This window comes from Gigantopelta aegis, chromosome 10 (genome assembly GCF_016097555.1).
Source record: "Gigantopelta aegis isolate Gae_Host chromosome 10, Gae_host_genome, whole genome shotgun sequence".
In the NCBI taxonomy this organism is placed as follows: domain Eukaryota; kingdom Metazoa; phylum Mollusca; class Gastropoda; order Neomphalida; family Peltospiridae; genus Gigantopelta; species Gigantopelta aegis.
Genome location: NC_054708.1, coordinates 69,869,760 through 69,883,829, shown reverse-complemented (window position 1 = coordinate 69,883,829; position 14,070 = coordinate 69,869,760). Strand labels below are relative to the sequence as shown.

General features: G+C 35.3%; 1 protein-coding gene across 1 annotated transcript in view; it reads left to right on the top strand.

The window, feature by feature from the left end:
• The first annotated feature begins 1,638 nt into the window (after positions 1–1,638).
• LOC121384536 (probable ATP-dependent RNA helicase DHX58) overlaps positions 1,639–14,070 on the top strand; it is a 34,549-nt gene continuing 22,117 nt past the window's right edge. Inside the window, exons 1-5 of the mRNA XM_041514967.1 lie at positions 1,639–1,862; positions 7,811–7,967; positions 10,789–10,920; positions 13,072–13,428; positions 13,808–13,840. Of these exons, the coding sequence (XP_041370901.1) occupies positions 7,829–7,967; positions 10,789–10,920; positions 13,072–13,428; positions 13,808–13,840 (661 nt within the window). The 5' untranslated portion in view covers positions 1,639–1,862; positions 7,811–7,828. The remainder of the gene's footprint in view (positions 1,863–7,810; positions 7,968–10,788; positions 10,921–13,071; positions 13,429–13,807; positions 13,841–14,070) is intronic.

Here is a 14,070-nt window from a genome sequence, read left to right as displayed (position 1 = left end):
AGTCTAGCTCTCTTTAACCGTCAAAGCACACTGTTACAAGAAAATATGTACAACTTGGTGGGGGAGATGATATTGGTGGGTGGGGACCTTGTCCCTTGGCTCTCCTATGGTTACGCCAATGGCGAAGTACCGTTCCCGACATTCTTTGATATGTTGTAACCTCCTGGTAGCTTGAATGACCCTTCTCAACTTATTTCGATCCCCGCTTCCCAATAATTATATGTTTAAAAATATCTACCGCAGGTTCCACGGTTACGACGGTATCGCGGTATTTGCATTTTTCGTAGTTTAGCACGCGCAAATCCGCCTGATAGCAAATTTAATTAAATAAACACGTTGACCGATGGTACTCTGTCATCTCTGTGAAGAAATTTGAAATAATTTCAAATTGTATTAAAAATTATAAATGTTTTACCGATTCCTCACAGAATTACTAATAGTGTGATTTTTCTGACACCCGTATGCTTACTAAAATCCCCAGTACCTGCAATGCAAATTTAAAATGTTATTGCTTGTCATACAAGACTATTGTCTGGTTGTTGACAATCAAAATGAGACTACGTATGGTGACGTGTTTACTATTTTTAGAATGCAACCGAAGTAGAAATATATCGGGAAATTTAAGGGTCCAAAAAATATTTTGTAAAATAGGCAGAATATAACTTATTGTCTTAAGTGGACACCTGTCAGCCCGGATATTTTGATCATACGTTCGAGTGATAAGGCACAGACGAGTTTTTAAATGCGCTCTCTCTTTTACACAGAAATAAACTGTTTTTCTTAGGGAAACTCTAGACATATAGCTGAATTGAACAAACGAACGGCTTTTAGGATCTTTTTTGTTTTCAAAATTTTGTTTCTTCAATTTTACTGTAAATTTGTGAATAAAAGCTACTATTTAACCATTCAGGTGAATTGTACACCATATTTTTGAGTTGCCGCGATATCACGAGAAGCACTTCGAAAAAGCCTGCAACGGTAGGGCACACTTCCGCCAGTAATATTTATTTATAAACAGGATTTATATGCAAATATATGACGTGTAGAACATTGACATATGAGGTAAAACCCAACGAACGTGTATTTACCTTGATGTATGTAGGTATATTATATATTTCTGCACTATCATTAAGTACCGCGATACCGTGAGACCCCTGCATATATATTGTTTTTAATTCATGTTACTAGTATTTAAATAAACTATTTTGTCATCATATTTTAATAAATATCTTGTCGCTATATTTTATTAATGAAGTCTGGAAGTTTCGATACACAGGTGAGATGGGTTTAGAAGTACTTTTGAAATGATATTTATCCGATAATTTTCTACTTTTGGAATGACATCATGTTTATAATTAGCCGTACTAACCTCGATTGTTCATGTACGGTACATATTTCTGGTTGTCCAATTGTTTCAGTAATTTATATATCATGCATTATTAAAACGAATAGTTAAATTCAACGAAATATATACACAACTTAATTAGGTTACCTTTTTTTCTTTCTTTCATCAAATTATAAGGAAAACGAAAATGAAAATCCATTACCGACTGACGATATCAAGACTCGAAACCGGGAATTCCAAGAAAGGAAAGTCCATTGACGTTGAACCATTTTCGAAAGTGAAAGTATGACAGCATATTTATTACACAGTCCATACGCGTTTTATTCAGTTCTGATACAGACGAAGATCGAATTTGTACGTACTACGTGATATGTTTAGAGTGTTTATTTCATGTTAGAGTTAAATTTTGTTTTGTTTAACGACACCACAAATTGCACAAGAGTACATTGATTCGGTGTTGGAGTACACCGACTGTCGTGAAAGGGAAGACTCGAGGAAAAACATCTGTATGTTAGAGGTAGGTATATTAATATTATATTTTTCCAAATTGTACAGACACTGCAAGAAGAAATTAAGCTCGAGTCCAGCATCTAGAAAATGGGAGTCATCATGGCTCACAGGGTTTTATTTTGGGAGTCGTCCATTCAAAAATGGTAGTTATCTATGATATATTTCTTAAATCGCATAATTAACTGAATAACTGTGTTGTTTATATTACATGCATATATTATATACACTATTTTATCTGTATAATACATATACATGTATATCCATTGTTTTTCTTCTTGTAAATAATTTAGCTTTTAGTCACCGAATGCTGCATTTGATTAAAAACATATTTTATTGCATATATATATAATATATCTCATTATTAACTGTTGTAACAGTTTGATTTCCTTTGTTAATTCCACAACCCCAATACTTTCTAGCACTTAAACAATCTTTCTCTGACTTCCTGATAACTTCTACTCTACAATTTGTCGGTGACATGTTTAACTCATTATTTGTTTATGTTGCCGCTAATCCATTGGTATGGTACTTGCATTGGGATTATATCGCGAACTGCAAACAAAACAATTTTGGTAAACAAAGGTCGTGATTTACCCAAGCATACCATGATATCGGCTTCACTAAATTTATTAATGTTTGCCGTTTGGTGCAATTTGCTTGTGAACAACAATCATGATGATTGACAGTGGGGACTACTTGTGCACCTTGGTTATAATTGCTTTTGATAATACCGCAACAATCAGATACCGTAATATATTCTGCTTTCATAGGCTACAGCCAATGAAAACTCGCCTTGTTATTGAGTAACGATTCAAGCTGAACTATTGAATGCAAATTATACAACCGCCAGAACCAAACAGCTGTTGACATTTACCAAATTAACGAAAGGATTAAAATAATGCATAGTATTAGTAAACGTATATTTGTTTACGACAATAAAATCATATGATAACATCACAAAAATAGTTTTTTTTGTCAAGTCATTCAAATCGCCAAACTTTCCGGTCACGTGACACAACAATGGCGGAAAACAATGGGATTTACTGTGAACTAAATCGCTGTACGATCAAATGAGGTGTAAAGAATTTGATTTTTTTTTTAAAATAATATTTTGGCCGCTAATGCAGGTTCTGACCTTATTTTTGCTGACAAATAGTGGCCGCTGGCCGTGTGGGACAGGTGACCGTTCTATAGAGGTAAAATAAAGAAAGAAATGTGTTGGGGGGGATTTCAGGGTGGCCGTTATGGGCAGGTGGCCATTATATAGAGGTGGCCATTAGACCAAGTTGAACACACACACACACACACAAAAGGATTGGGCACAAGTTATCCAACTTACGAGGACCTCTCGTAATTACAAACATTAAATTGTACATTAATAATGGCGACTGCGATTTTCAATAAATCAATCAATCAATTAAAGTAAACATTTGTGAAAATTATTGAATAAACTGAAAGGACAGAAAAGGAAAAGAAAAGAAATGGAAGTAATCAATGGTTTAATAATATTCATTATTAATATGCATACTGCATGCTAACCTGCTTTGTAGCATAGCTTCATTTGCGCAATAATTATGACTAACTCTTATTACGAGATATGCTCAACCATCTACATGTATTAAAAACAATAGAATAGAATAGATGTTTCACGACATCCTAGCACGAAAAATGCATCGGCTATTGGGTATCAAACTATGATAAAGGCAAACAAGTGTTAAAAACAATAATAATTAATAAAATTAGATATATAGACCAAACTAAAAACTCGCGGCTAGTATTCGTAAACAAACCTCGCATTCGATGTTGCAGTGATGTGAATTTAGACAAATGGACTGGCACACTATATTAGTCACACTGGTTTTTACACTTAAGTTATGTTAAACGTATTGATGAGGATGGGAACCAATTAAACCGCTTGGCTATTTTTGTTTTGAACTTCGTAGTCGTTATGTTTTTTTGTTTTTTTTTAAATGTTTATGTAAAATCGATTGACATCGGAAATATTTTGTGTCAACCATGACGCACACAGATTTTATTTAGGAGTATTTTAGGTAAATATTGCGTTAAATACGCAGGATTCCTGTGTCATGTGAAACCCTGCTGGAAGGCTAGATGAAACTTTATGTAATGCTTTGGGAATGTTGACAAGCAAATAGTAGAAAACTACTGTGTCTAAAATACACGTCTTTTTTTCCTAATACTGATGCCAGAACTCAAGAATAATCAAACTAAAGCTCTGTGACATCAGATTTAGGAAAACATTGTGTATTTTAGACACAGTAGCTGGCTACCATTTGGTCCTCGACGATTGTTGATAGCCGTCCCCTACAACATATCAATAAGGCAGGGTATGCATTTGGGATTTTTTTTGACTGGCTAATCGGGCCACTCACAGCAACACTTTGACTCACCCGTACAACTTTTGAATGGCCCGCGACCGAATTTCGTTTTAAAAAAGAACTTACTTAAATTGCACTTTAAGAACATGCTATCATATCATACAAACAATAATAACAACACAAAAGAAGGAAACAGAACTTGTTTTATAGTTTTATTACAAACTGTTGTAATTAAATTCCAATTATTATGTTGTCATGGGACCCATACAATCAAACATCTGGAATGTTTTACCAAGGTTCGGTCTTGGAATGAATAATGTGCTTTTATAACTGTATGACGAGGAATTAAAAAAGTTACTAAGCTGACAGCAATCTATACAAACAATAATCACATCCACTAGAGAAATAAACATACAACTAATTATCACTATATAACGGGAGCAGGTCAATTCGCCTCCAAAACCAACTTGCCCCCAACGCGGTCGGTCAACTCGCCCCACACTGTTTAATCAACTCATATCTTTACCATTTTAAAAATTTATATTACAACATTTTAAGCTAATGTGCATAAAATATTGTTGAATATGCACACCAATCGGAGTCCAAAAGCTTTACCTGATCAGTCCTTTAAGGAAATAAGGGACAAACTCACAAACATCGTTAAATTACGAGTGACTATTCATTCTAATAGATTATTATTTATCCGATATTAAGATCTCCCCAATATAAAACCAAAGTTGTACACGTTGATTTTGTCACAGTTACTTACGGACAGTAAAGTTTGGGGCGAGTTAACCAGAATTCCTGTTTAAGACTCACACGTGCACAGGCAATGATAGCTGTTGTTGACATCATTGGCAGTGATGATTGGGTGTGTGGTATAGTAGACTCGGTATATTCCATAAGAAACGAAATGTTCCAAAACAATGTAACTTCGGAAAACCTCAGGCACGTAAAAAAAATCTTTCTGTGAAACATAGCGTAGCGAAATGTGACGAGTTGTTCCGATTGTAACTAAATGGAAAGTAAAGACGGTCATGGTTTTCAGAATACATAAAATCAAAACCAGCCGAGGCATTCCAAATGGTTTTGGACTGTTCGATAGATTGGGGAAGTGGTCGCTATTATGTCCTATATGGGTTTGATTGTGCAGATATTAATAGGAAACCAACTGAAAACAATAAATAAAAAAATAACTTTCCGATCTCTTACAAACATTAGTTATTTGCATTTTGATACATAATACAATATGCAGAAATTTTCGGTTGCCAAGCGGGCGACATGTGATCAGGGTTTGACTTGCCCGGCACTATTTTGACTCGCCATGGGCGATCGGGCGACCGTAATGTGCACACCCTGATAAGAGGAGGGCTAGAGGTGACTCACACTAGAAAGGACGTAGCCCAAGTACTTTGCCATTCGAGAGCTAGACAGACATTTGGACGGTTATGATCACTCTTTGAAGCAGAGATAACTCTATAGTGAAAACACAGAAATGCTGCTTACCACCGGGTAATCAAAGATTCCCACTTTCATACAACAAATATCCTATGTTTGATGTTAAATACCATTACATTGATAATTTTCGAGTTCATTGATAACAAAGATTTTGCTTATTCACTACTAATACACACACTACAGGAAAAAACCTGTCGGCACCTAACAGGAACATTGTTGAAAGGGTGTAGCGTGTGTATTAGTGGTTAATACGTGAAATATTTGTTACTGACACTTGAAAATTATCAATGTAATGGTATTTAGCATCAAACATAGAGTTTTTCGCTACAGAGTTATCTTTGGCTGAGAGAGTGATCACAACCGTCCAAATGTCTGTCTAACTGAACTGAAGATCTGTGGATCAAAAAAATATTCAGAAAATTGTAAAACATTATGTGGTTTAGACACACTACTTGGCCACCGTTTGGTTGTTGCAAATTGACAAACTGTTACTTAAAGTTCACATGACAGAAACTTCACTTTGAGCAGGGGGTTTAACCATCAACACCCCCCACCACCATCTCACCCCCAATACCATTTTCTAATTACAAGAATGACTCTTTTTTTTACTAAATACCATATATAATAGAATAAAAACTAATATTTTTGTGCCTTACGTGGGAAACACAGTCCATCATCATACCATTACACTGTGATCATCTCTTCCGGTCACAAAGCAACATCAGACACAGGCGTAGCCCAATGGTAAAGTGTTCGCTCGATGTGAGGTCAATCTGGGATCAATTCCTGTCGGTGGGCCTATTGGGCTATTTCTCATTCCAGCCACTGCACCTCGACTGGTATATCAAAGGCTGTGGTATGTACTACCCTGTCTGTGGGATGGTGCATATAAAAGATCCCTTGCTGCTAATGAAAAAGAGTAGCCCATAAAGTGGTGACAGCAGGTTTCTTCTCTCAATATCTGTGTGGTCCTTAACCACATGTCTGACGCCATATAACTGTAAATAAAATGTGTTGAGTGCATCGTTAAATAAAACATTTCCTTCTTAAGACACAGACCTCTGAACATTGCACGAATGATCATTTTGTTTGTGTTGCTTTTGCAAGTCTAGGTTTACATATCTTTTTTATATATACAGTGGAACCCTGTTAATCTGGATGGTGTGGGTTTTTCCTAAAAGTGTCTGGTTTAAAAAAAATTCGTAGTACTGAATCATACGCAAAGACTTATTTCCCTTGAATGGCAAAACAACTAAAAGAAATAAGCAACAAATTCAGATTTGTATATACATTTTTTAAAAACAAATATTTATATTCCACAAACATTTAACAGATCTATAGGCATAAAATTATTCTACCTGTACATTTTAAGAAAACAATTCAATTTTAAAAGTCATTTTTTAACTGGATTTTTAAACTTTAAATTTAATTTTACTGACATCTTTCTTTCAATTTAAAGGCTGTACTTTTGTGACATTTTTATTTCTTGGGATTAGTGCAAAAAATAATAGACTGTTACATTTTACCAGTGACTGTTAGTCTTAATTTTATTAATTACATTTTATAATTAAATAAAAATGTTAACAAAACAGTATCCTAGATTAGCGAACCCATTTCATTCCCACATTGAAGGAAAACTATCAAACAAAGAACCAACAATTAAACATATTCGGATGTGTGAGGCCTAACATTTTGCCATCACTTTGGCACATGTTAGTTGTCTACTGGCGTTTACTAGCCATAGTGGTGGCTACTGCTGCTTCTTGGCCATGGTTGAATGAACTTAGAGCAAGTTATACATTTGTTTCTAATTAAATGACCTGTTGGAAAAAATTACATCTGGTCAAGTGAAGCAAATTGTCTTTATTTTTTTTACAAATTGTTTTCAATAATGGTCATCTGGTTCCGGAAGCTGAATAATCGGATTAAGGAACACATTTATAGAGTTCATTTTGTATTTCGGGTGTCCTTAAAACAGGGTATTCCAGAATATCAAGGTCTCACTGTATTTACACATTTATTTCGATTCTCTGGTAAGTAATGGAAATTCAAGAGAGAAGAAGAATCTTGATTACTACATGATGTAGATATCAGCAATAAAGAAATCTTGATAAATATTTCACTCAAAAAGTGTTATATTTACTTTTTTGTGTTTTAGGATCTCACAACTCTTTGAATGATGTCAGACGACAGCCCAAAGAAGATGAAATATTCCGAAGAGGAATATTTAGAGCAAATCATAGAAATATTGAAGCCGATATTTGAAACATATCTTCAACCAGCAGATATACTTCCTGACATGCCGTTATTAGATGGTGAGATTTCAAACAAAAGCTCTATTGTAACAAGGAACAGGACATAACCCAGTGGTAAAGTGATCCCTTGATGCGCAGTCGGTCTTGGATCAAACCCCATCGGTGGGATCATTGGGCTATTTCTCTATAGGATGGTACATATAAAAGATCCCTTGATACTAATGGAAAAATGTAGCGAGTTTCCTCTCTATGACTATATGTCAAAATTACCAAATGTTTGACATCCAATAGCCGATGATTAATAAATCAATGTTCTCTAGTAGTGCTGCAACAATAAACGGGTATACCACGATAACTGATCAGCTCGATACAAACCATGGTACAGTTTTGCATATCGTGATTTTTACACACTATTTTTTCCTTGGATCTTATTTGACTTAAGGCAAACAAACAAACAAACAAAAACCCCATCATTTTATTAATTGGTGATGACCGGAAATGTAACAACCACATCAAGCGGCGTCGGCTTACTTGTTGGCATACGAAGTGATAGGTCGGTTATACTTGGTTCTAACTTCTAAACAAAACGTGTTAAAAGTCCAATAAAAATAACCAGTTAACGATAATTACAAATAAATGTTTTGTTACTTGCACATTATTATTCATTGTTCATTTATGTTGGAATACGACTACGGCTATCATCTCCAAAGTAATAAACCAACAAGTGAGAATCGCACTTCACTGTTTTTCCCTGAACTCGAAATACTTCGGCCGATTGTTCAAAACACCTCGGCCAATAATAACCTCTAGTTCGGTTGATCTTCCGAAACATTGCGACTCAATATGTACATTTCCATGTCAAGCAAGCAGCAATGGAAAAGCCTGATAGTAAGGATTTCCGAATGTGACAATTTATAAATAGTTTGACACCGTCACAACAGTGTTCTAGTAGACTAGTATTGTGTTAAAAAATAAAAATGACCAAGAAGAACATTATGCTACTAATAAATGTTGTGGTTTATATAATCATTTAGGTCAATGATGGAATCAATATTACAAATATTTCAATTTAAATACTTAGTATTACTTATTTAACTCAAACTAGCGTGCAACAATTATTTAGCAACTGACCATCAAAGAAACACTGACGTGTTTGATGTTTATGATGATGCGTTTGATGTTAACAACCCATAAATATTAAATTTAAATAATAATGCTGGACAATCAAGCTGACGACAGTGGTTCAAATCCCGTCAAAGCTGGCTCACACATTCATTCATCTTCCTCATCTATCAGCCTCTGCCTATCATTCTCATTATCTTAATATAAAAAACTTTCCAATGATTTCAATCTGTTTCGACTCTTTCTGTCAGTTTCATCCGACTGTCTTCTGAGCTGTCTACACCATCACCTACCTGTCTCAACTTCCTCCATGGGTGCAGTCTCTGTGTATTCCCTGCACCCACCTGGCATCCTTGTCCCCTGTCGCTAATAAAGCTGGTCTGACCCATGGCACTAACTAATGACCACCGGTAGTAGGGCGCATAGTAGTTGGTTACAAGTGTCTCTTAACAATGCCAGAAGTAACTACTGAACTCTCCCCAAAATGGTCAGACTAAGCCCACAGCTAAAAGCTGATGGGGAATGGCAGGTGTGTGGTACGGATAGCCACAAGAGACAAGCACCTGTCCCAGTTGGAGAGACAAGGACTGGGATGTGGAGGTGAACAGCGAAAGAAGTTGAAAGATAGGAGGAGTTGCCAGATCGGGAAGAAATGAGATTGAATTCAAAGGAAAGAAAGGAAAGGGGGCAGTGAGATAAAAAACCCACCCCAAAACCCAATAATAACACAATCTGATTAAAATTAGCTCTACTGGGTCTGCCAGTAGATCTAACAGCACTACATGGACTCCCATGTCTAGGTGACATTTCATCTATAAATAACAATTTAAATATCGAGCAATTACACTTCGCCTTTTATAGTGTTATTCGGGAGCATACAAATTCTAAAAATACCGGGCAAGACTATCTATGCAATAAGCGAACTTGTTGGTCTGTTTAAACATTGAAAAAACAGGGGTAAAAGTGCAGTAATAAACTCTGGATTGTATACTAGTATAAAGAGATTTTATGGCTATACCATCACAGGTTTTTTTCCATCTTGAAACTATGGAATTAGTTTCCGGCATAATCCGTAATTCACCCGAATCATTTCGTATACCCTCGGCATAATCCCGAATGTTTTCAAATTCTTTTCAAATCACTAGCATGATTTTGCAAGTAAGGTTTTGATTGGTCGAATGAAAGGTCAACTGGACATGAGCTCCAACGGGCTGCTGTTAGATCCACATGTACCGGTAATAGTGGAGCTAATTTTAATTGGATTGATAATAATAATAAACTATATTGCAATACATATTGTAATACAGTTTCTTATATCACAATATATCGCAATACGGTTTTGACCGTATCGTTGCACCCCTATGCTCTAGTGGTGTTGTTAAATAAAAAACTTTACTTTACTTTCCATGCTTCCCTGAAAAATGTATTGGGGGGGGGGGGGGGAAGAAAATTTACTTGAGCAGGGTGTTTTTGTGGGGTTTTTAAAACTTTTTTCTCCCACCCCTGCTTGTTTGAAGTACCCTTTTAATGACAATATTAACACTAAATTGCCCTGTAAACATGTTTGTGAACATCTTTATTTCAGCATTTTTTACGGAGCATGCCCCGAACCGCTTCATACCTTGTTCTTTTATCAAAGCTAGACTCATTTGCTTTCAACAGACTCAATTGCACTTTTTAGAATTTTGTGACCCCCCTTAAAAATATTCTTAAGGGGGTCACAAAATTCCCTGATTTATATTAAATTTTGTTTTTTCAGATACATTGAAGGAAGATCTAAGGCTACTAGTGGATAATGGTTTACGCCAGCAGGCGGTGTCTCAAATGATAGCTGAAGTTAATCAGTATGCAGAATGCAGGGAGCAGTTTGTCAAAGCTTTACGGAAACATGGTAATATCAGGGGACAATATTTCGAAATATGAGGGAACTGGAAGTCAGTTCATGTGGTTTTTACCTAGGTAACCAATTGTTCGCTTACGTGAATTATATTTGAGTAACCCGTGGGTTACCTGATCGGTTACCTCAAAATTACGTTGAAATCATATTTTAAATATCTAGTTTTTAGCTCAAACATAAAGTTAAAACAAATACAAAAGAAAACATTTAAAAAAAAAAAAAAAAAAATTTAATGCTTGCTAAAGTTAACAATATTATAAAAGAACTGAATATCAGCCCCAGTACTGAAACAAAATACAGGGGCGTAACCAGAAATTTTCTTAGCGGGGATATTCAGGGGGCCCCCCCCTGTGAAAATTTTGAAAATCAGGATGCCTGTAGATGCAGTCTGAGCCTTTTCGGAGGCATTTTTTTTTTTGTAATCTTTTTTCGAGTCAATTTTAAGAGGATATTTTATAGAACAATTACAGACAGCCTCGACCTATTCCCGGATTTTGTTTTTGCATTACGCACATGTGTACTGTGTGTAATGGGCGCTACGCCTTAGAAATATATACATAATCATTTGGAGAGATTCTTTTTTGCATTTTGCGTTGGCTATGCTACTTTCAATTTTGTTAGTATTTTTCAATTTTTGTGACACTTTTGGATTCCTGTTTATGTTAAAACTGTTTTTAATATATGCAAAATTATAGCCAATCCAATATTATATCTACATATATACCTTTAAGAGATAAAATAGCAGTAGATAATTTAGCCATCCCTAGCGGTCTGAGCACATTTCTTTAAAACTTTAAAAAAGGTTTAGACTGGTCGCAAGTTGCAATATAACATGTAATAACATGTAACTTGCATCAAGTATCTAAAATTCAGCCTAAAACATTTGTTGGAATACTAGTACTAGTAGTAGTATGTCTGAATAAATAAACTTCATGTAATCGTGAAGTTTGCAAGTTTTAATTTCTGAACATGCATTTACAGGTCATGAGGTAACCAATTTGTGGTTCGCGTAAAATTTAATTTTGTGTAACCAACACTCGAACAGAACAACGGTTCACGTGAAATATCGTGCCCTGTAATATACTGTTCAAAATAAATATATTTAATTTCAAATATGAATAATTATTAAAAGAAACATGGTAAAACAAAATAAAAATAAAGTTTTGTTTAACGACACCACTAGAGCACATTTATTTATTAATCATCGGCTATTGGATGTCAAACATTTGGTAATTTTGACGTATGGTCTTAGAGAGGAAACCTGCTGCAGTTTTCCATTAGTAGCATGGGATCTTTTATATGCACCATCTCACAGACAGGATAGCACATACCACATCATTTGGTATATCAGTCGTGGTGCACTGGCTGGAGCGAGAAATAAAATTAAATATAAGTGCACAATATATGGCAATGTTCCCACTCAGTGCATTTGAAAAAGGAAGCCCTTGTTAGAACGAGTAACACACTTGGATTGTATGATGTACATACACAAGGGGTGTCCATCAGAGTAACACTTGGATTGTATGATGTACATACGCAAGGGGTGTCCATCCGAGTAACACTTGGATTGTATGATGTACATACGCAAGGGGTGTCCATCCGAGTAACACTTGGATTGTATGATGTACATACGCAATGGGTGTTCATCCGAGTAACACTTGGATTGTATGATGTACATATGTAAGGGGTGTTCATCCGAGTAACACATGGATTGTATGATGTACATATGTAAGGGGTGTTCATCCGAGTAACACTTGGATTGTATGATGTACATATGTAAGGGGTGTCCATCCGAGTAACACTTGGATTGTATGATGTACATATGTAAGGGGTGTCCATCAGAGTAACATTTGGATTGTATGATGTACATATGTAAGGGGTGTTCATCCGAGTAACACTTGGATTGTATGATGTACATATGTAAGGGGTGTCCATCCGAGTAACACTTGGATTGTATGATGTACATATGTAAGGGGTGTCCATCCGAGTAACACTTGGATTGTATGATGTACATATGTAAGGGGTGTCCATCAGAGTAACATTTGGATTGTATGATGTACATATGCAAGGGATGTTTTTGTTCCTGAAAAAATCTGGAATCTGCTTTAGAATCTGGTGTTAAGTGTTTTTATTTTTATTTAACAGATTATCAACGCTTTTTGGACATTATTGATGACAAGCATGTCGACCCTTACCGACAGAGCATCAGTGATGTGTTTGCAGTACTTCTCAGGTGGATGGAAGGAGACCTTCAGTTTAAAATTGTTCCATCTAATGTCATAATATTCATGAAAGACATTATATCAGAATCAGAATATGAACAACTTATCAGAAAAGAAGAGAGGGAAGGACCCATCAAAGCGTTTCAGTTCTTTTTTCCATTGATTAAAAACAAACATTCTGATTGGGCAGCAAAATTTGTAAAAGCTATTTATAATCATGATGAACGAAATGGACCTCTACTGGTGAAACAAATTGTACCTGAATTACTTGAAAACCGGGGTAAGTTGTTTACTTCTGATGTGGGTTTTTTGGTCAATTGAGAAATGTTTTTTAAAAGAAATATAATTTGAAAATACGTTATTCAGGTTATGACAAAACTAATGAACACAATGTCATAGGCCTACAAATAAAATTTAGGACTCTGTTTAATCACAGGTTCCTCATTTTATTTCTATTTAAAGTTTTGCCTAAATTACACTGATTAACTTTGCAGCCAGTTAATTTTGTACATGTTAAAAGTTACCACCTACATCATTTTTCTCATAATTTATGATAATATGTGAAGAAAAATAAGAAAGAAAAAACAATTATGTATGTGTATGGTTGGATTTTTATTTGGCGATTTCATAGAATATGTTGTTTTTAATTATTTTAATAGCATTGCTAAGCTTGGATGGAGACAGGAGTGAAGGTATGTTAATTATTAATTGACTAATATATAAAATAAAATATGGTGTAAACTATGGGCTAAACTTACGAAGCCTGTTTTTTCTTAAACACAGGTGTTTAAGCCTTGTAAATGTGTGCAGTTACATACTGGTCAAACACACGCTTCACTGATTTGGCCCCATATGTTTACTATAATTATACAAGACTAATCAACAAAAGTACGGCAATGCCTTGACTTGCTGAAAAATGTCA